At 48.5% G+C, this 21716-nt stretch overlaps 1 protein-coding gene across 1 annotated transcript in view; it reads left to right on the forward strand.

The window, feature by feature from the left end:
• The first annotated feature begins 11567 nt into the window (after positions 1-11567).
• The window catches only part of ITGB5 (integrin subunit beta 5), a 62659-nt gene continuing 52510 nt past the window's right edge, over positions 11568-21716 (forward strand). Inside the window, exons 1-2 of the mRNA XM_062004981.1 lie at positions 11568-11701; positions 15576-15661. Coding sequence (XP_061860965.1) covers positions 11593-11701; positions 15576-15661 — 195 coding nt within the window. The 5' untranslated portion in view covers positions 11568-11592. The remainder of the gene's footprint in view (positions 11702-15575; positions 15662-21716) is intronic.

The following is a 21716-nucleotide window of genomic DNA, read 5'->3' on the forward strand; positions in this document are numbered from 1 at the left end:
ATGTACATATATTTATAGCTTAAGTTCATTTATCACCATGCAATTCCATGTTATATTTTGTGTTTTGGTTTTTATATATGCAGATTAACTTTTTCCTATTAAACTTTATTTTTTCTCAGTATTGAGGCTTTCTTATGTTGGTGTTAACTGGTCTTGGGTTTGGTTTTTTTGGTTTTTTACAGCTCCAGAGACTATTTTGTGTTAAAACTTGTACAGAGTTCAGACACAAGCACGCACAGACTGGTTGCATTGGCATCCAGCTTTTACTCAGAGGTTCTGATTAGAAACATTATTAAATATTAACAAAGCCAAAATGTTTATTGGTGTAAGGCTGGTGGGAATTTTCTGTGGTCACTCCTGGTGGGAATTGCGTGGTTAGTGAGCTAAATGTCCTTGGAATATGCCACACAAGCTGCTCTCTGTGGTGACAGCTTTATGCCTATGTTTGTGTCACATAGCTAAATGCAGAAGTTCAGAAGTAGCCTGGTGAGAAAAGGTGCCATTTTCTCTTTGTTGTTTTCCTTGGTTTTCACTGTTTCTTTCCTCCAGTTGGCTCCTGTCCCCTTTGCTGGCTGCACAGTGCCTGCCCTTGGCAGGTGTCTGCAGCAGGACAGGTTCTGGTGGCTTCAGCCACCCTCCACTGGCTGTCTGCATCTCAGCATGCACAAGGTGACTTTTCCTCTCTGCCAGCAGAGCTAGCTGGATTTAGCTATTAATGATAGCTGTATCATTATTCCAAGGATAGCAGAAATTTGCTCTCATTTTCATGGCTTTTCCTCTGAGAGTACTCTCCCATGAGGAGTAGAACAAGACATGGTAGGTTTCCTTAGCAGGAGAGGCCCCATCCTTCTTCCAGCTACAAAAGCCCTACAAGGGGGACCAGCTCCCTTCCCCAACAGTTTCCTTTTTGTCTGTCCCTCCCATGTCTGCTACCCCTTTCTTTTTCTTTGAGCTCCATATGTCCCCACCATTCCCCAGGTGAAGGAGAAACTCCCTGCTTCTAATCCCTCTGCTCAACCCTTTTCCTTATTTTTCAAGAGCAGGATAAGTTCCTGCTGCTAGCAGAACACTCTCTGGGGAGTCTGAGACACTGGAAAACGGGTGGGATACAGGTAGAACACACGGCAAAAAGTCATGAAGCCCAGTATTGATTTCCTACCAGCTACTTTTGCTTGGACACCAGTTCCTCCTCTGCTTTGTGTGGCAGATTGAAACGGGGTTACATGGATTCTAGTGAAAAGCTTTCTCTCTAGCAAGAGTAACAGCCCATGCATCATGGTCCTTCATTGAGGTAAATTGACTGGTTTCATCAGCTTAGTACAGAGAATTCTTGAAACAGATGTAATGGGAGACTGCTACAGAGGCACGTGAAAGGCTTTTAAGTGTTATCATTCTTTCACAAAGCAATAGGGGCTGGAAATACAACCTCCATGATAAAGGAAACTTTAATGCAGTAAAACTTTATTGAGGGGGGTGATATCTATAGACATTTGCTGTCATTGATAATAAAAGCAGGAAAAATAGTCAGGTATTTGCATCCTGTAACTGCAGAGGAATTTTCATTGCTCTAGTTCAAAGCTAATTTCTGCAACCAGTTCTCATTTAGCCCTTGCTGGGGAGGTGCTATCAGATACTACTGTAAGCCTGCTGCTATTTAGCATTTCAAAGGCTGTTACAGCTATTTTATCTGGACTGGAATTCTGTACCGAAAGGACAAACTCTCAGATATTTCACTCCTGTTTGGCTATTAGCAATATGTGATTCTGTTGGGAAAAGGAATCATGGAAAGCAGCTCTTTGTGGTGTTGTACAACTGCTGCTGCTGCTTGGCTCATGCCTCAAAATGCAGCTGTGCATGGGAAAGGGAGCTGAGTGTGACCCTCGCCTGTAGGTGTGAGAGAGGACACAGCTGTGGGCAGGGTGAGAGGCTTCAGGGAACTGCCACAACTTGTTGCACATCCTGGTATGTCCCATCCCTGCAGAGGGAGGATGATGACACCCAAGTCTGCCACCTACTTCTGTCCTGACCAAAAATGACATCAGAGAAGATGCTTGGCACACCTGCACAGGGTGTACTAAGATAAATGAGTGGGGACAGAGGTTTGGCTGGTTATCACACATGCTTGTATGGCGATATTGGGATGGCTCAGATCGTTCTTCATGTGTTTGAAAACGGCTGAATAGGGATGGGAGCATTTGGGGAGGGAGACTGTTCCGTGGGTGGCTGAGGTGTAACAGCGTGGATCTGGGCAGCTGCCTTGCAGGAGCTGTCACACAGTAACACGATGGGATAGTGAGGTAAGGATGGGCTTAATCAGGCCTGACAAATCTTGTGCTGTCTGCACTGCTTGTGCCTGAAACCAGCCTCAAAAATGAGACAGGAAACCCTGCATCCAAATACTCCCCAGAAAAACCCAGCACCCAAACTCCCCCGTGAAAGGCAGCACCTTTCAGGCCTGAAAGCAGGAAGCATTTTGCTTTTTTCTGGTTACCTGCTGGTGAAAACCACTCCTTGTTTCTTTTATGAGGCTGTTTTGCCTTAGATCCTGCATGTGATGTGCCAGGCTGGAGGCATAAAAGCAGAAGAGTGAGCAGTGAAGGTAAGACATTGTTGCAGATGCAAGGCCTTGACTTTTAACTTCTTGTGTGCCTCTTTTGTCTTTGAGGGCTTGTTGTTTTCAATGTGAATGATAGCATTTCTTCTAAAAGGAGGAAGAGGGGTAAGGGAAAAGGAATCCCTCCTCTAGCAAGAAGTGCTATCCTCTCCTCCTCTCTAGGAACAGTTTCTCCAGCAGAAGCCCCCCAGTACGGAGAGTTTTTAGGGAAGCTCAGGTGGGAGCTGAAGGGATTCAGGCAGATGCCCTGGGGAACATCACTGTCTTTAGCTGATTTTGGGAAGACCAGGAGGATCACTAGACCCTGGCACAAACCAGGTACAGAGGATCCTCCTTGAAATTTGCAGTCCATTAGCCTAGGGCCACAAACCACAGAAAGGCAAAGGACGCACTGCCTTGTTCATCTGCCACTCCTGTGAGAGCAGGACTGTCATTTATCAAGTTTGGCAACTGCAAAGTCAGCAACTGCTATTTTTTCCAGTTCCCACTCTTCGCTCTTTTTTTTTCCTTTAGCCCAGTAGTGCTCCCTGTTTCAAAGCCTTATGTCTTCTGTTTGTGGATGGAGCAGCTTATTAAAGGGTTCCCAGGAGGATTAAATTGACTTCTCCCAGGTTTTGGGGTGTGAGCTGAAGATACCGATTTTTGCAGCAACTCATAAAAAAACCCCACAATCCTCAAATCCAACCCTGAAAGCCTGAAGTGGTCAAAGAACAAGGAAAACCATAAAACAAGTCAGGTCACAAACAGGAAATAAATAGGGCTAAAAATAATGATCCATAAATTGCTTTGCAAATGATGCTCTAACTGCTGATAAAAGGCTCTTTAAATATATCAAAGCTGCAAAGGCAGCAAGGAAATTGGTGGGAATGCTGATGACAAGGGTATAAAAGGGGCAGATGGGGATGATGAAAATGTAGCAGAGAAACTCAGTGATTTCTTTGTGGCTGGTTCTTTTTTTTTGCAGCTGAAGCTATTGCTGAGCTTCCTACAGCTGTCACACACTGCAGTGGGTCAGCCAGAGGAGTCACAGCAATCAAAAGTAAAAAGGTAACACGGAGCAAAGAGGTAGCTGGGCTAAAGGAAAGTGAAGTAAATTGGAATCAGGAGGTATAAGGTCAAAAAGATAAGATGGCTGTTAATAAGTGACTAGCCCACTGAACTCTATGGACTCATTGGGATGCACTGAGCCATTATTGATGGGTCTCCAAAGCTACTGACTCAAGGTAGCAGCTGTGAGAATTTGGGCTTACACAGAACTAAAGGATGTCAGCTTAAAGCAGAGAGGAAAAAAAATACAGGGGCACGTGGTGAACTTGCTGCCACAGTGTGACAGGAGATGCTGTTCAAAATTCTAGGATGCAAATGTGTGACAGAGATGTACCACATCTCTGTACCACTCTCTCTGTCTGGATGAGAAAGTGGGGGTGCTGGAGGAAGGAGCTGTAAAAGGAGTCAGGCCCCCAAGACAGTGTCTCCTGTTGCAGACCCTGGGGCTGGATGGACACCCTGTGGCAGGGGAACATTTCTCACCTTCTGAACTCATTGACCTACTTTCACCTTTCATCACATCTGCATGACCTTTCATTGGCATCTGAAAGGTGATGCCTGGGGTGTGTGTACATGGCATGTCCTGTGTGCCCTAATTATGCCCAGGCTGCTCATAAACCGTGCAGAGGCAGGGTAAGGGCTTGGACACTGGGATCTTTACTTTTTTTATGTAAAAGCAGCCTCATAAAAGAAACAAGATGATTTTTTTGTAAGCAGTTCACTACAAAAATGCAAAATACTTCCTGCTTTCAAACAAGAAAGATCCTGCCCTTCACATGTAGCCTCCAGAGAGCAAGGTTTATCCGTCTCTATGAAAAGCAAAGACCAACAGCTCCCATTCTCCCCCTCCTGGTGGAAGCAAAACAGTTGGAGCTCTGCCTCACCTGCTTCAACCTGTCCCCAATCCCCACACAGCTTCCCCCACGGCACCAGCCAAGGTGAACGACATCGAGGGATACGGAGAGAAAATATCTGCCTGTTGCTGACTCAAACACTGCAGAGATTCCCCCAGGGGAGCTGGGAGACTTGCAGGGCCAGGTAAGATGGAAACTAGGAACACTGAGAGGAGTAAGAAATTTTGCCTAGGACTTCTGAGAGGGTTGTAGAGGGACCAACACTGCTTTTGGTGAGCATCTATGGCAACTAAGGGTTTTCTTCCTTTTTATTTTTTTGCTTGTGCTGGAACACTAAGAGCTCTGGTACCACCCTGAGGGGCATTTGTCCCAGATGGCTTCCCAGTTTGGGGGACTGGGAGAGCGAGGAAAGCTCTCAGCTCTCCTGAGGTGGCTGAGATGCTGCCTGCCACGTGCTTGCTGACATCACCCTGGTTAAACATTAGGGAATCTCTCCCTCTCCTTTAGTCATGGATATCTGAGTGTAACTGGCGAAGGAAAGTCTGCTGCATAAATAACACTCTAGGAAAAAAAGCTTTCTCTGATGTCTTCTGTCCCTAATGATCCTTTTATGGAGGAAATCACCAGAAACTTAAAAAATGTTTCTTAGGCAGTCAATGAATTCAAGAGGTTCTTGTAGTGTTAAGGTACCTAATTCCCTCTCAAGGAGAAGAATGTTTAAATTGGTGGGAATTAGGGGTCAAGTCCAGGCAGGCATTTCATTGCCTAACTTGTTCTGACATTAATGGGACTCAGGGTCCCTGCAGAGGAATTGTGGACCTGTGCCTATACATCATTCCTGTAAATGAAACAGGGCTTGTATTGCACATGTGTAAGGGTATGTTGTTATTATTTTCACAGCATAGTCTTTCCTTGTAGGCTTTCCATCATCTCTCAACTGGTTTTTGTCCTTCCAAGGTTGGTGTGAACAGATTCTGCAGCAAGCTCACGCTGGGCAGAAACTGTTTGCCAGAAAAATAAGCAAAAAAAAAAACCCCTTCAGAGTCCAACCATTTATTTCAGATAGTGATTAAATAGCCAAGTGTCAACTGAGATTTGAACAAGCTGCCTGGGGCACCGGGAGGCCCAAACTGCACAGATCCAGGGCAAATTTCTTGGAATGCTGTTATACCTCTGGATCGCTCTGCTCGCCCGGGCGTTTGGGACCTGGGCTTTTACCCATCATTCAGTGAGAATTTTGCCAGAGATTTGACTTGAGCTAAGCCTAGCTGGCTCTGCCTGCTGACACAGAAATCATATTTAATGATACTTCCACACACACAGGCATATGAAGGGAATCTCTTTGGGCTTTCCGTTCCACTTGGGTTCTATGAGAAAGCCTCTGCTAGATGCTTGCAGTAAATGCTCCTGGCTTTTGTGGCTCTCCCGTGGCCCTGATCAAAATGAGTCCAGTTTATTTGGAGCAAGACATGCAGGAAAAGAGAATATTTCTTAAGACACGATGTAAGGCGGTGGAGACAGACCTCCAGGCTACCAAACCCTCCTCCCCTTCCCTCCTCTCTGCGACTTGGCCGTGTCCCTGGCCACAAGATGGAGCTGGCTCGCTGCAGTTGCAGGAAAAGCCACAGGGAAAGCAGAACCTTTTAATGAGCGCATTTTAATTGGGGCTAACCATTAACAGAGACCACAGAGAGGTTTCCAGTGAGTCGCTAATGTTTAACCCTCTCTTGTGTCACAGCTCTGTTCATCCCCATGCCGTCCCTTCGGTGGCACACTCCTCAGCTCTGGGGATTGAGGCATATTTTTCAGGGTGGCTCATGACTGGAGACATCCATCACCCATTTTGGTTCAGCAGGGCAGTGAGCCCCTCCTGAAAACAACTACTCAGGCAGCCCAGCCTGCTCTAGGAGCTACAGGAACACCAAGACTTGTCAAGCTTGCCCTGGCTCCGTGGCCACTCTTTGAAGGACTCATGTTTATGTACCTTAGAGGTATGAGGAAAATCTCCCCTGTGCAGCTCTTGCTCTCCAGCCCAGCAGCTCTAGGCACAGACTCGCACAGAGGTTTATTCTGAGCTCTTGTCTTTTCTTTGTGCAGGAGAGGGACGAAACTTGGCAAGATGACTTCAGGTGCAGTTCTCTGCTTCCCATCAGTATTGCAATGCTGTTTCTCAGCAGGCTGGGAGTGGTAGCATTGCTCTTCAATAGCTTAGAACAGAGGTTTGACCTCAGATGTTAAAAATAGATATTTTTCTCTCTATTTTCATAGCAGACAGCAGCAACATGAACTGCATCTTTAGCTAGAGGATAGCACATACTATACAGGAAAGGATGAAATGGATGAAAGGATGAGATTCACGAGTGTTACTTTTTCAATATGCCTATTACAAGGATTTTGTGTGAACTGAATTTTTTTGTAGCTTCCATGGAAAAATCAGGAGACAAACTTTTTTCCATGGTTGTGAAAATCCCAGCAGCAGATGTGTGAGCTGATTTGAGGGGCAGGCAGCATGGGGATGGCAAAGCTGCCTGATGCCCACAGTGTGGGCTTCTGCACTCCCACTTCCACTGGCAAACAGCACAGGGAGGAGCTGGAAAGGAAGAGAAACCGTTTTCCTAATACAAAAGCAGTAACACAGTGGAGTTCCCCAAGGTCCAAACTAGTTTGCCTCGTATTCCATATCCTTGATCCTAACCCCCCAGCTTGACCCTAGCTCCCCCAAACTCCTTTTTACTAACCCATAAATCAGTTCAACTTGAACATCATCTAAGTTCCAGATCTGCCCATCTTCTGTCATACAGAGAGCTGCTTGGAACAAAGGACTGAGGGAAGTTCAGGACCTGCTGTGTGCTGGTGGTGCCCAAGGACAGATTGCCTCTGGATTCCTCTTCCATCCATTGCCAGCTTCACTGGAACTTCTGCAAACAGGTAACCTCAGATGGCTCAGCTGGTCTTTCTGGCATGCTAGAGAACTGTGTCTGAGATCCTCTGGCTTTTGAACTTACTGCAGATATGGTGGTTGAATGGATTCTATGAAATAATGTTATAATGAGTTTTATCCAGTTGGAAGATGTCTCTTCCAGCTGAGCAGCTAGTAAGTAGCAGCGCTAAACTTGTGCTACAGAGTCTAGAAATGGACGAAAGTCAGAGATATCTCAGGGTTTTATCACAGAATCAAGTCAATGTTTAGTGAAACATGAAGGCAAAGGTGGAGTGTCGTCCCTGAAACAGGCTGTGGCCATGGGCTGGGGCCCTAGGACTGACATTTTGCTCAGTCTGGTGTAGAAAGAAGAGTCATGTGGAAAATCTTGAACTTCTTCAGTGCCATGGCAGACATCTAGGTGTGACCCAGATGCTTTTATCCACCCTTCCTGACACGAGGAAGATATGACAAAGAGAACCTATCTTGGAACCACCCCAAGTATCTCCGAGAAAGCATTTTATTTGTTTTGACTGATAATAAAAGAGCCAATGAACTAACCTGCAATTGTCTTGCTTGCAAATTCATACCTAGGTCAGATACTCTGGGTTTATGTCCTACCTTGATCATAGTTTAAAATGCAAGTGATAAGACAGCAAGAACAAATATCGGGCCTTTCCAGCCCTGGGGTTTTTCCTCTCTCTCTGTTCTGGCAGAACCGTGCAATGGCACACAAAACCCAAGTTCAAGAGCACCTAAATATGTGAGGGAAACTGAGAGATCTCAGTCCCATGGACTAAGTGATTCCCAAGAATGACATTTGTAGACAGGAGACAATGATGGTCAGGAGAGAGAAGACATAGGCAGCGGCAGTGGTGGTTCCTGGAGATTGAGTGACTTTATTGCAGGTCATCCTTTCACAATCCCGAGGAGATAGTGCCCTTCTTTAGGTTTCCATCCCAAAATCCTCAAACTCATCTGGTACTGATTTGGATGATTGCTTTGCCTTTAATAATCCTGTTGACACATGGGCACTAAAAGCTTTTCTTTTTCTCAATCCTTTGTTCAGCACAAGGGAATCCCAGGAGGAAGATGAAGGGCTTATCTGGTTTTGTACTTGGAAGCAACCTTCTTTTCAGGCATCTATTCCAGAAAAGCAGCCAGCAGACATAAGTCCAGCACCCTTGTCACTGCCAAGCAGGAAGGATTTATATGAGCAGCCTCTCTGAGGACCTGATTTTAGGCCACACGTTACCTCTGCTGGTACTTCATTTCTTGTTCCATGGGTGCCCTCAGGGACACAAAGCTGCCTGTTTGTTCCAGAGGTGGGTGCATGTGCTGGGTGCATTCCCCACCCATGTTCAACCACCACAAAGCCCCCTTCTTGAGGTTACAGCTGCTCCCTTGATCACTACTGCAATTACATCCCCTCTGTGTGTGGGGGTAAAGGCCCAGTGCTGGCTTCAGGGAAGGCTATTAATGTCCTTCTCATCAGGGAAGTCGTGGCACTTCCTCCCCTACAGTTCTGCAGAGTCTTTCCATGTAGAGCCCTGGGCCCAGGCCATGGTCTGTGGGTCAGTGATGATCTACCAGGATGAGATATACAGCCTGTGAGTCTGCAGGACCTTGGCAAGGGTTTGGTTTGAAAAATACAATGATGTGGGGACACAACTGAGAGTAGATGTTGAGCACTGGCAGCAGCCCATGGCTCAAACAAACATCTATTAGTAGCTTCTGACCTTCTCCTTTCTCTTGGGGGTTTCTCAGGAGTGGGGTGAGGTCAGCCCTGGCACAGTGGGCTCCGAGGAACAGAAAGCAGGGGCAAGGGCTTGCCCTAAATGTAACCAGTGAGTGGTGAGCTCTTGTGCCTCACCTGGCTCTGGTCCCACTGCAACCCACTTCTGAAAGTCATCCCCTTTCTTTCTCATATCTTCTCTGTTACTTGATGTCACAGTCAAGTCTGACAAGGTAGTTTTCTTCCCTCACAGTAGTTGCTCCCTCCCATGACCCTGCTTTTGCTTTCTCTCCCTTGCTCATTCTCTGCTTGCCCCTGTATATCTGCTCCTTCCCCTCAGCACTCCCCAGGAGGCACGGCAGGACACAGCGACAAGGCATGAGCTGGGACAAGGCACGAGGGTCTCCCTCCTGGGACCAGAGTGATTGAAGCTCTCACACTCAAGTCTATGTAAGTTCGTACCTGTGGTTTTGTCTCAGGGTACCTGGACACGGCCAGAAGATCTGAGAAGGAGCTTCTAGGTTTACATGGGCCTTCTCTGGGCATTAAGGCTCATATGAAGTACTTTGTCTCATGCAAACACACAATCTGAACGCTGTCTTCTTTCTTTTCACAGAAATAACAAAGTCACCACAGAGCAACAATCTGCTTTGAAGCCCCCACACACCATGTCCTGCATTTCCAGGTGAGTCACAGTGTGGCCAGTATTCATGTTATTAACAATAAAGGGTGGAGAGGCATGGACTTTATCACACTCTTGGGATGAGAGCTGGTGCTGCCCCTTTCCCCACACACAGCTGACAGTTCGAGGCAGCTTGTAGGTCACAGCCTGACCCACGCACCACCTTCCTACCACAGCAGAACATTCAGTGAGGCACTTAGTAACATTTGTGCCCCGGTTGCAAGCAGTATGGCTGTGATGGTCCCACAGCCAGGCCGGGAGTTCACTCTGATTTAGCAACACCAGGATGGTTAAAATGTTACAACTTTTGTAAGCAAATATTTCCCAAGGCAACAAACAGTCATTTTTAACTCAAACCTGGTGTCCCCCAGGAGGATGGAGAGGCTGAAGAAACCAGCGAGGTTTATGAAATCAGTGCAAATAAGGGGGAACTTTGGTAAGTGGCATGGCAGTTAACCACTTCTTTCTGAGAACACCAATGCCATGTATTGGATTCAGGGCGTGTGTTTTAAGCAACATCTAATAGCGATATCTAGTAGACGCTGTGCTAAAATGGTATGAAGGCCACAGGCAGCCAACTATTACTATAAATTGCCTTTAAAATCAGTGATCAGTGATTCTCTGATTTATGAATTCTTTTAAAACCAGAAAAAAACCCCAGGAAGCTCCCCAGCAAGTGAAACACAGTCACATAATTCTGCTGTTTCCTTTGGGTCTGAAGCGTTGCTGTCCCATTGCACCAGGGACAGGCAGAGGGTGTGTGGACGGTGCCAAAGAGCCATCAGGCAGGGCCTCACTGCCAAGCTGCCCTTGCTTAGAGAGCCAGATGGATGCAGTTTGCTTGCTCAGTGAAAAGCCCTGAAGTAGGAAAACACCACGTAAGAGCAGTCAGTGACCCGTGGGGAAATGAGTGTTGGCCCTGCTGTGAGCCAGGAGGGGAGGGTGTGCACCATTCCTGTGCCCCTGGGCACAAGCATTTGTGCCTGCCTGTCTGGGTGTGCCTGTGGCTGTGCCTCAGGGTGTGTGTGTCTGTGAAAGATACACAGGTGTGCTTCAGTGGGTAGATCTAGGGCAAGAGGAAATGGCCTCAAGTTGCTCCAGGGGAGGTTTAAACTGGAGGACAGGGAGAACTTTTTGACTGAGAGGGTTGTTAGACACTGTCCCAGGCTGCCCAGGGAGGTGGTGGAGTCCTCATCCCTGGGAATACTGAAAAGCCATGGAGCTGAGGTGCTGAGGGACGTGGTTTAGTGGTGGGCTGGGCAGTGTGAAGTGGGTGGATGGACTCAATGGTCTTAAAGGTCTTTTCCAACTGAAATGATTCTATGATTCTACAGGCAGGTGGGAGCATGCGTGTGTGAAGTGTGCCTACGTGTGATGTGAGTGCGTGCACGGGTGTGCACGTGTGCTGTGAGTGTGCACGTCCACGTGTGAGAGTGTGTGTGTACGAATGCCCGTGTCCACGCGTGTGCGTGGGCCAGGCCGTGCCCGCGGGGGGACGCGGTTCCGCCTCCGTGCGCGGCGGGGCGGGGAGGTGGCAGCGCACCCGCGGGAGCGCGACGGACACACGGACGGACCCGCACAGCCGTCCCGTCCCGTCCCGCCGCCCCCGGGGCAGCTCCGCGGCGCCGCCCCCGCCTCCTCCTCCTCCTCCCGCCGCCGCCGCCGCCGTCGCGGCTGCACAAAAGGCGGCGGGAGGGCCCGGCGGGGAAGGGCTGCCCGGCCGCCCCGGCCGCCCGCACCATGCCCCGCCGAGGGGGGCTGCCGGCCCCCGCCGCCGCCCGCCGGCCCCCCCCGCTCCTCCTCCTCCGCCTCCTCCTCCTCCTGGCCGCCCCGCTGCAGCCCGTCAGAGGTAAGGGCCGCTCCGCTCCCCCCGCCGCCCCGGGCCCCGCCAACGCCGCCTCGCAAGGCGGGATATCCCCCTGACCCGCCGCTCTGCACTTTTGTTACGGTTTATACTTTTCCCTCCTCTCCCCCGCTCCCGGCTCTCCCCCGGCGCCCCGCGCTGCGTTTCGCGTGTGCGCCCGTTCCTCCGGTGCCGGCGGGACGCGGCTCGCTGCCCTCGCTGCTCCCCCTTCCCTGCCCCAGAGGCAGCCGCTGCCGCCGCGCTTTCCCCTCCGCCTCCGGGCCGTCCCCGAGCCGCGCCGGGGGCTGCACGCCGGGTGTCCCCCGGCTGCGGGGCGGCGGGGACCCGCACTCCAGCGGCGCCCTGCGGTAGGGACCGTGCGCTTTCGAGGCGTGATTCGCACCTTCGCGTTAGGAAGCATGAAAGAGCTGTCTATGCATCTCTCTGTCTTTTAACGCTAGCGGCTACGAGCGCTTCTATTCAGGGAGAAAGCACGCACTGCCCTGGGATGTTTGAGCGGTGTGTGTGGATGGAGTGGAGCGGGCACAGCGGCACAAAGCCCAAGCGCTCGCTCTGCCAAGCGACCGACCTCCCCGTGTCGCCCCGCCGGGATTGCCGCCGCGCGTCAGCCCCCCACGCGTGCCCGGGGAGCCGGCTGTGTCCCCACCGCGGATGCTTCCACGGCTGCTCAACACACCTGGAGGCTGTGACTCCAGTACTGGGAACGGAGTTTCTCACCTTTCTGAGCACCTGGGGAAACTTTTATCGATTGAAGGGAGCTCCTAAAATGCCTGAGCCCACCGTTCCAGTCCTTGGTGCTTGGTGTTTTAATGGGTAATCTTTACAAGAGGCTCGTCTTGCAGAGTGCTGTGGCACGCGACTGCAAGTGCTTGGAAGAGGTTTTCTTAGCTTTTGTTTATTTCTTTGATTCGTGGGTCTCATCCTTAGAATTGATGATTCAGTAGTGCAGCAGATCACCTTGGGGACAAGGCTCTTGGAGTGCTTATTGCAGGCATAAATAAAATGATCTCTTTTTTCACACTGAGCCTGTATAAAGTACATCACCTTTTTTTTTTGCCTTCCCCCTCCCCCCCCCCCCCCCCCAAAGCATGTCAGTATATTCACCTCCTTTGGAGGACATGCCCAAACGAGGATTTCTTGAAGAGCAGGTTTGAAATAAGGTCTGATTGCCTGGAGCATCTTTATGAGAAAATTTGTTGAGTACCTCTCATGAGAGGTTCCTATCTTGCTTTGAATCAGCAGCTTGATGTGTTATAATCTCAGCTGTCTAGTGGAATGCACTTTCTTCCTCTACTCTTTTGGGCTCTCTTGCAGCTCAGCCCAAAGGAGGGATGTCATTTGGAGATGCTTTTTGTGTCTGCTGGACGCTGCTCTGTAAAATTAAATAGAGTGCAGGGCTTAGGGCTCAGCAACATGAGTGTGAAGGACCATACTTGGGAGGGGGAGTTGAGCTGTCCTGGAGGGTGGATTACTTTCCTCTGGAGTAATCTGAACTAAATCCTGAATGGAATTTTCCCCACTGTAATAAGTTCAGTTGATATTCAAGAGTGCTTTCATTAAATATATTGGAATCAAGGAGCAGACTGAGTTTCTTCCAGTCTTACTGGGTGACTCGCCCCAGCCATCTGGAAGGATCTACACCCACTTGAGCATCTTCAGGCCCTTCCTCTGCCCAATTCAGGAGAGAGCTCAGGTTTCAGCCCAAAAGCACAGGGTTTCACAAAGCTCTGTTTTCACAACAATGCTGGAAATGGTTTGGTGTCACTCCAAAGTGGAAAGAAAAGCATATTTGGAAACTTCAGAAGCTGCCACAGGGAGGAATGTCGCCCCGTGGCCAGCCACAGGAGCGTAGGCTGCTTTGGTCATGGCACTGGTGGAAGAAGGAACCTTTGGTTTTCATTCAGACCTTACTGTTACTAAGTAAACTCTCACAAATCCATCAGTCAGGAACGGAGGTAAATATTATCCTATTTCCATGCAAACGCACAAGTGAAGCCGTGGGAGAGCCAGGGCTGGGTAGCCAGGGTATGAAGGCAAGTGTTTGCTTTACAAAGCCCATTATTTTTGCTGTGTTAGCCCATGCACTGCTGCCAGAGCAACAGCTCTCCTGGAGAGGCTTTGGGTTTGGTGTAGAGTTTAGAAATGCAAGTATTAATCTCTGTCCAAATTATACTTGGTCAAACAAGTTACATTTGGCTTTATGTTACCTATTTATGTTTTGCACTCTTGCAATGTCCAGGAGCTGGGTTATAACTTGTGAATGTGAGCAAGGAATGAGATGCCTGGGGATTTGGTAACAGCCAGCAAAAAAAACCAACCCAACCCACCCTAAGAAGGCTCTTGTTCAGTATGAATGAGCCCAAGCAGCCTGTCTGAATGAGGGCTTTAGAGAAAGCCCATGCTTCGTGCTCCAGGGTTAGAGTTAACCACCTTGCAGGCAGCAGAGCCACGTCAGTGCAGGGCTCTGGCACAGTCATGCCTCTGGATGACTGAGAGTTACTGACAGGACCTACTTATCCTCTTTTTGCTTTTAGCCTAGGGCATGCTAAATTTTCCTCCAACTGCCCTCCAGTCTGATTCACTGCTTCCTGTGCTCACAGCCTGGCCCTGTATGGGAGTGACCCAGGCAGCCACTGCTTCTCGTTTCTTGACGCAATATTCATGTGGGATCCAGCAAAAATCCTTTTCCAAAGCTCTTAAGGCTGAAAGTTCTTGGGACAAGAGAAAACTCAGTGTGCCTCTTCAGCAGCCATCAGCAACTCTGCTCAGCCTGCACATTATACCCAGCAGCAGCATGGTGCTGTGGTATCTGCAGATGCAACTGGCTGAACACAGAGGCCTGACAATGCTTTTATTGACATTGGGGTCAGAAAAAATAGCAGACTCAGAGTTCGAGCCTGAGGCATTTTGTTTGGAGTGTGCAGCCTCTGTGCTGAGTCCCTGGTCGAAGATTTGTTAAATCAGTTATTGACAGTAGAAGTTAAGAGCTGTACCCGGGGAAAACTGGGGCATCACTGGTCTGGAAGGGCACATTCACAGCCACAGGCATGCTTAAACAAGCTGCTGCATTCAAAGCCAGTACCATTGATGTTTGCTTCGGCTGTACTTGTGTGGTTCCACTTTACTCAAAGCCCAAATCATGGATTTTGCAAGCAAAACTGGCTCAGTACTCCTTGTGTTGCTGGACACCAGCAACCCAAGAGCAAAGAGCATCACTGCTGCTCCAGAATGTCTATCCCATTGCTGCTGCCTTGGTGTCTTCCTCCCCAGCCAGCCTTGGATGTACCCCAGAGCAAACAGCCTGCCCAGCTTCACCTGGATATCCTGTGGAAATGACTCTTGTAACAAATGAAAAGTAATTCATTGTAGCATTAAAACACTATGGAAATCACCTGTGTGGAAAGGGGAGACTGGCATCTTCCAACCCTGCTTTAGAATGAAAGTTTTGGGGAGGAGCTGCCAATACAGTCAGCTGGGAAAATGGACAAGATGTGACTCCTCTGCAAGTCAGCAGCTCAGGAGGTTTCAAGTGGCCATCTTTGTATTCCAGGCTGGTCAAACAGCTACTGCCTCTGTCTGCAGTCAGGGAAGGATGTCATTGGGAAGATAAATAGCTGAACTATTAGGCAGAAATCATTGAAAAAGAAGGAAGAAAAATCACCAGAGTCATATTTTTCTTGGGAAAGAAAATGAGACCTCCTTATGTGTGAGGAGAGAGTTACACCTTCTCCTACCTTTTAAGCTCTTGGGAGATGTTGTGCTCTTGTTTGAACTTAGAGGATGTTTAATGTGAAGAATATCCAAGTGCTTTGGAGTGAAGTACCCTCTCAGTCCACTCTGTCATTCTTTCTTGCTGCAGGTCTCAATCTGTGCACTAGTGGAAGCGCCACGTCCTGTGAAGAATGTCTCCTCATCCATCCCAAGTGTGCCTGGTGCTCCAAGGAGGTAGGTGGGCAGCCCTCCTTTGCCTTGCATGCTTTCTGTAACACAGGAAAGGAGCTACTCCCCTACCTCACCTCTTCCTGGCACTGCCCCATGCCAGAAGGGGTGGCTGAGGGCAACGAGTGCTCCGTGCTGAGTGTAATTTGGGTCTGTGTGACTCCTCAGCTCTTTGACACTGTCGCAAGTAAGTCTTTGACCCCATTGGCCCCTGTGCATCCTCAACAGAGCAGCACTGTTCCTTCAGCCCTGCTGTCCCTTGTCCCTTCAATTACCTTCTTGTTTTTGGTGGCTACTGGGTCTGTGTTGCAGGGAGCCTTGCATGAAAATAAAGCTTTTCTCCCTAAAAAGCCCCAAGCCCCTGGCTGGTGTCCTGCTGTGTGTCCCTTGGTACATGGCCTGGCATGGCATGGGCTCTTTGTCTGCAATAGAAAAAATTCTCCTTTCTGAATCTATTGTTGTCATCTGTGGGGTGACCCTGCTTCTGGCATCTGTGCTGTGGAGATGAGTTACACAGCACAGCGGTGAGCTTTGGGGTAAAAGTGCATCCTTACCTTGGTGCTGAGGCTGCTCACCCACAATTTAGTTGGGTCTCCTTTGTTTGTGAGAAGCTGCAAATATCTTTCCCTGCTCCTTAAGGACTGCTTGTGAGCTTAGAGATAGATATTATATCATGTCTCAAATATACACCTTATCATGTTGGAAAGCAGGGTGTGTGAAAGACCTTATAATGTCTGATGCAGAGATAGCTGTTGTCTGCTTAGTGCCTGTCCTCAATGTTTAAGAGAGGAATACAGATGCAGGGAAAGACCCTACCTACTTGCAGGAACCAACTTTGGGCTGTGAGAAACCCCAGAGCAGCAGGTGGTCCCTCGACGGATGTGGCCAAGAGTTGTGCTGTCCTGTTCCCTGCTGACCCGTTTTCCTCTAGTGTGGTTGTCCCAGCACTGTTTTGGGGGAAGGAAGCTGCTCCTGTGCCCTTCTGCTGCCCTCATGCATCCTGCCAGCCCTGCCTGGGGTGGCTGCAGCCCCTTGGGGCAGAGGATGGGAATGGAGATGAGGATGGAGATGGTGTGAGGAGGGCTCCCAAGCCCTGTGGTTTGGCTGGCTCTCAGGAGTTACCCCAGTTTCTATCTCTCCAGATACATTTTACTGGATATTTTTCTGGCAAGGCAAATGATGTGCAGAAGGGAAAGGGTAAAGCAATAGATCCTGCTTTTGAGACATCTTGTAAACAGCTGTAAGGGCTCCTCTTCCAGCCAGCTCATTTGTGGTGGTAAGATTGGATCCAAGAACGCTGGATATTAAATTATGAGTACCCAAGAGCTTGCTTTTGTTTGGGTGGTTATTTTTTTTCTGTCATCTTGGCATCAAAAGACAACTTTTTGCAAAGTGCTGCCAGTGGAAATGTTTATCTGGTGGTCGCTGTGACCACTAATTGTATGGCAGCAGGTGGGACTGGCAGCCTGACTTATCTTGCAACAGGAGAGTTACCAAAAAAAAAGTGTTCCTAAGTGGAATGGAGAAGCCAAGAAGGAAGATGGGTATTTACAGGGAAGTACTGTAATATTTCCTGACCTTTAGCCTGCAGCAGCTGTTTGTAAGTGCATTTCAAGGTGTTTGGTGCCAAGAGTTACGTGTTTAAAAGCTGCTGTCCCCACCACATGCTAAAACTGAGCAAGTTTTAATTCTGTTGTATTCTCTGTTAGAATTTACAGTTTGATGCTAATTATTTCTCTTTGAGATCATCAGGTAAGGTACTGGGACTGTGAAAGATATCTAGAGGTTTTCTGCTGCTCTTTTAAGTATCAGGGCTAAGATATTGGAGTGGTTTCCACAAATGCTAGTTATGTTGTGCTTAGAAATGTCATCAGCTGATTAGTGTGTATTTTCTGCTCCCTTTGCATTTACTTAAGAGCTTTTGGAGAAGATTGGGTCAGCTGTTGTCATCTTTGTGGGCAGCAGCTAATAGTTTTGTCAGGAAGTATATATAGTAGAAATCTCTAAGTATTATGTGTGTATATGTTACCTGTACAGGATGTGTAGAGATATCTATAATATATATACTAAATATTATAGTATGCCTATTATTATATCTTCCTGTGTTTATATATATATGCGCTGTATATTTACCTTCTCATCTATAATTTTATATCATATTAATAACATATAATATTCTTCCTTTTGGGAAATAACATAACTTGGTGGTGCTGTCATAGCTGTAGGGCTAAGAAGATGGTGAGGGGACTGGAAAATCTCTCTTACAAGCAGAGGCTGTGGGACCTGGGGCTGTTTATCCCGGAGAAGACTGAGGGGGGACCTGATTAGCACTTCTAAATACCTAAAGGATGGGTGTTGAGAGGATGGGGTGAATCATCTGTAGTGCTTAGTGACAGGACTAGGGGTAATAGGCATAAGCTGGAACACAAAAAGTTCCACTTAACCACAAGGGAAAACTTCTTTCCTGTTCAGGTGAGGGAGCCCTGGCACAGGCTGCCCAGGGAGGGTGTGGAGGCTCCTGCTCTGGAAGTTTCCAGACCCACCTGGACATGTTCCTGTGTGATCTGATTGAAAGTAACCTGCTTGAGCAGCGGGGTTGGACTGGACAATCTCTAGAGGTCTCTTCCAACCCTCGTTATTCTGTGATTCTGTTTATTCTTGTTTCCACTGGGTGCTCAGCAGTGCCGGTGCTGTGAGGGACCCCTCGGCTGTTGAGGTAAGAACAGTTTGAGCAGGAAAGCCACGTGGCTTCATGCAACCTTCTGCAGTGTTGCATTCTCCTCCATCACCTTTTGCACACCCAGATTCAGACTCTGCATGACTGCAGAGAAACAGAAAGTCTTGAGTGTGCGTGGGCTGCAACCAGGGGTTAGGAGTGTGTGAGAGCAATTCTGTGGGTACAAGGAACCCTGTCCTGATGGTTTTTCCAATTGTGATTCCTTTGAATTGTGAGCATATGTATAGGTAGATGGCTACATCAGAAGAATCAAGATGCTGTACTTTTATGACAGCCACCTCCTAACTTCTTAGCACAGGGTGCATCATGTCCCCTTGACTTGAATCAGCCTCTGTTCACTTCTGCTTGTGTTTGGCATCTCTGCTCCCACCCGAGAGGGTGAGGATGGAGGAGTTGATAGCAGCTTCTGGTATCTGGCAGCCCCAGAGCCCCCAGGGGCTGCTGAATTAACCACAAATCTTTGGGCTGTTGGAAATTTGGAAGCAGACATCTCTGCTGTTGACTCGTGGCAGAATACCTTGAAAGGCAGGACTTAAATGAGGTGATCTGGTTAAATGGCACTCAGGAGGTATGAATGTGTGACCTTAACCATTTCCTGAAGTATGCCTTGAAACAAGGCTGACTGGAGGCAATATGTGACTTTTGGGTGATGGAGATTGCTGCAGCCTTTCCATCTGTGCTGGAATCTGAGGAGATTCCTCAGCTTCTCCTGCAAGCTCCAGCAGAAGCTGGAAATGACGAGGAATTGCTGACACACTGCTGGCGAAGGACTCTGGCTGGCAGCTGCACATTGGCCTGTGGGGTTTCTGTGATATCTGTGGCAACCTGGTTTTCATAGGCGGGAGGAAGAGGATGTTTGTTGATTTCTTGGTTTTTGCAGTGGCATCAGGTTGCCCAGGCTCAGTGGGGCTTGCTGGGGAGAGCAGGGAGCTCTGGCCTCAGCACTTCCAGGAGGTGTGTGATAGAGAGGTGGGCTTTGTGTTTATGAGAAACTTAGCTGGAGTGATTGCAGATCCTGTCCAAAAGAGTATTTGGGAGTGACAAGATGGGGGGAAAAAATAGGTCATTATGTTGCTATTATTCTGTTAACTGCTTTGGGGAACAGAGTAGCGATGTGCAGAGGCTCCTCTTGTTTGTTAGGTCTGTGTACATCATGTGTTTATCCATGCATTACCTATGTGGATGCTTTATGTGTACATATGTTAAATAGAGATGCATGTTAATTACACTAATTAAACCAAAATTTCCCTTTTGGTGAATTGAACTGGCATTTCCCCCTTGGCACCCTCTGTTTTCCAACAGGTTCCTTTTAGCCTGTCCTCTCCCCTCTCAGGCATTGTGTGCAAGAATGAGAAAGGAAAATCAAGGGTGTTCCTAGAGGAAATGTCATTTTTTTAGTGAGGAAAGCAGGTATATTTCAGACTGAATTAATACAGAACTGGACTGATTAAAGCAAAAAAACACCCCATGTTAGGGACATGTCTAGTCAGGAGCTGGATATAGTCAGATACAGTCAGTTCTGTTCGTTTTTATAGCATGAACCGAGCAATTTGTCTTAAAACCATCAAACTGATGAGCATGTAATTGTCACACTGTTGTCTCCTTTCACCCTGGCTGCTTGTGTGCATTTGCCTTTGTCAGCTTGTTAGCACAGAGGCTGGGCTCCCACGTGCCTTATTGACAAGGGCAGGGTGGCTTCTTCCCAAACTGGTGCTTCTCCAGTGCACAAAGCCATACTTGGGGTGGTTGCTGCTTGCTATGGGGTACCTGCTACCTGTTTCTCCCTGAAGCAGGTATGCAGGCAGGTGATCAGCAGGTATTTGGACATGCTGAATTATTTAACTTGCTGTGAGGTGTCTTCTGCTCAGGGGGAACTGGGGTTTGAACCAGCGTGTCACATCTGAGCTGGTGTGGGGCTGCCTTTTAGCAGGGTTGCTTGTGAATTATTTGGGCCTGTGTGAAACCCTTTGCTCTTCAGATCTGCTCATCTTTTTGTTCATAGAGTCATAGAACCGTTTGGTTGGAAAAGACCTTTAAGATTGAGTCCAACCTCACACTGCCAAGCCCATCACTAAACCATGGTCCTCAGCACCCCAGCTATTCAATATCTCCAGGGTGGGGGCCTCCACCACCCTCTGGGCAGCCTGGGACAGTGTCTGACAACTCTCTCAGTGAAAAGTTCTCCCTAATGTCCAATCTAAACCTCCACTGATGCGATTTGGGCCCATTGCTCTTGTCCTATCACTCATTACTTGAGAGAAGAGTCCAACCTTCACCTTACTACAAGGGTAGTAGAGGGAGATTATGACTCCCTTCAGTCTCCTCCAGACCAAATATCCCCAGTTCCCTCAGACACTTCTCATCAGGCTTGCTCTTTCCTTTCATTCAAACTCCAGGAGCCTTGATTTTCTCTGTCACAGAAAGCTGTGTGCTCGTGCTGGATGAATCCTGGAAGCCAGAGTTTTGGCTTTGGGTTTTGACCCATGGATGCATGTGAGGTGTGTTGGCCTGCAGAGTGCTGTGGTGATTTGCTGGGGCTTTCCCAAGGCCACTGGCACTCTCCTGCTCAGGGTTTCCTTAGAAACCCAAGCAGAAGTCGGGATCAGTTCTACACCCTTGGGTGCTGAGCTGCACCTTCCTCTTCTGGAGTGTTTGCTGCCCTATGCAAATCTTCAGGGCCCATTTCAGAAGAAAGTTTAAGAGAAAGTAACTGAGTCAAGCAAAGGTGACTGGAGGAGTGCAGAGATGCTGCTGAGCTGAGAGCTTTGTAGGGGCTTTCCCTTGACCTCCTGGGCTTCATTCGGACCACTGTTACCATGGAGGCTATAGAAAAAACACATTGCAGCAGGAACCATTTCTCACTGCTGTGCAAACAGACAGAGTGGCACACACATGGGCTCCCTGCCCCAAATTGCTCCCGGCAGGTCCCACACGGCTGAGCTCCTCACCCTGCTGCCAGCACTGTCTCGTCCTTGGCGTGCAGATGCTGCTCTCGTGTACACCCCTTGCTGGGATGGTGAACATCAGTATAAACAGTTCCATACCCAGAGCTGCCTCTCCTGGTGTTATGAGCTTGTCTGCTAAAGAGTAGCAGCTGGGGGAGGAAGCAGCCATCCTCCTCTCCCCAGGCTGCCCACCCTTCCTGGCTCTTGCTCTGCTGCCCCAGCCCCAGACAATAATAATTAAGGCCTAATTCAAAGCCCTTTGAAGTCGAGTCTTTCCACTCACATCAAGAGGATTTGAAGCAGACCCCAGGGAGGACTGGAAATGTCTGATGAGGGCTGTAGTGGCACGAGCAGCCCTAAATATAGTCCTATTTGGATA

Source organism: Colius striatus, chromosome 11 (genome assembly GCF_028858725.1).
Source record: "Colius striatus isolate bColStr4 chromosome 11, bColStr4.1.hap1, whole genome shotgun sequence".
Classification (NCBI taxonomy): Eukaryota; Metazoa; Chordata; class Aves; order Coliiformes; family Coliidae; genus Colius; species Colius striatus.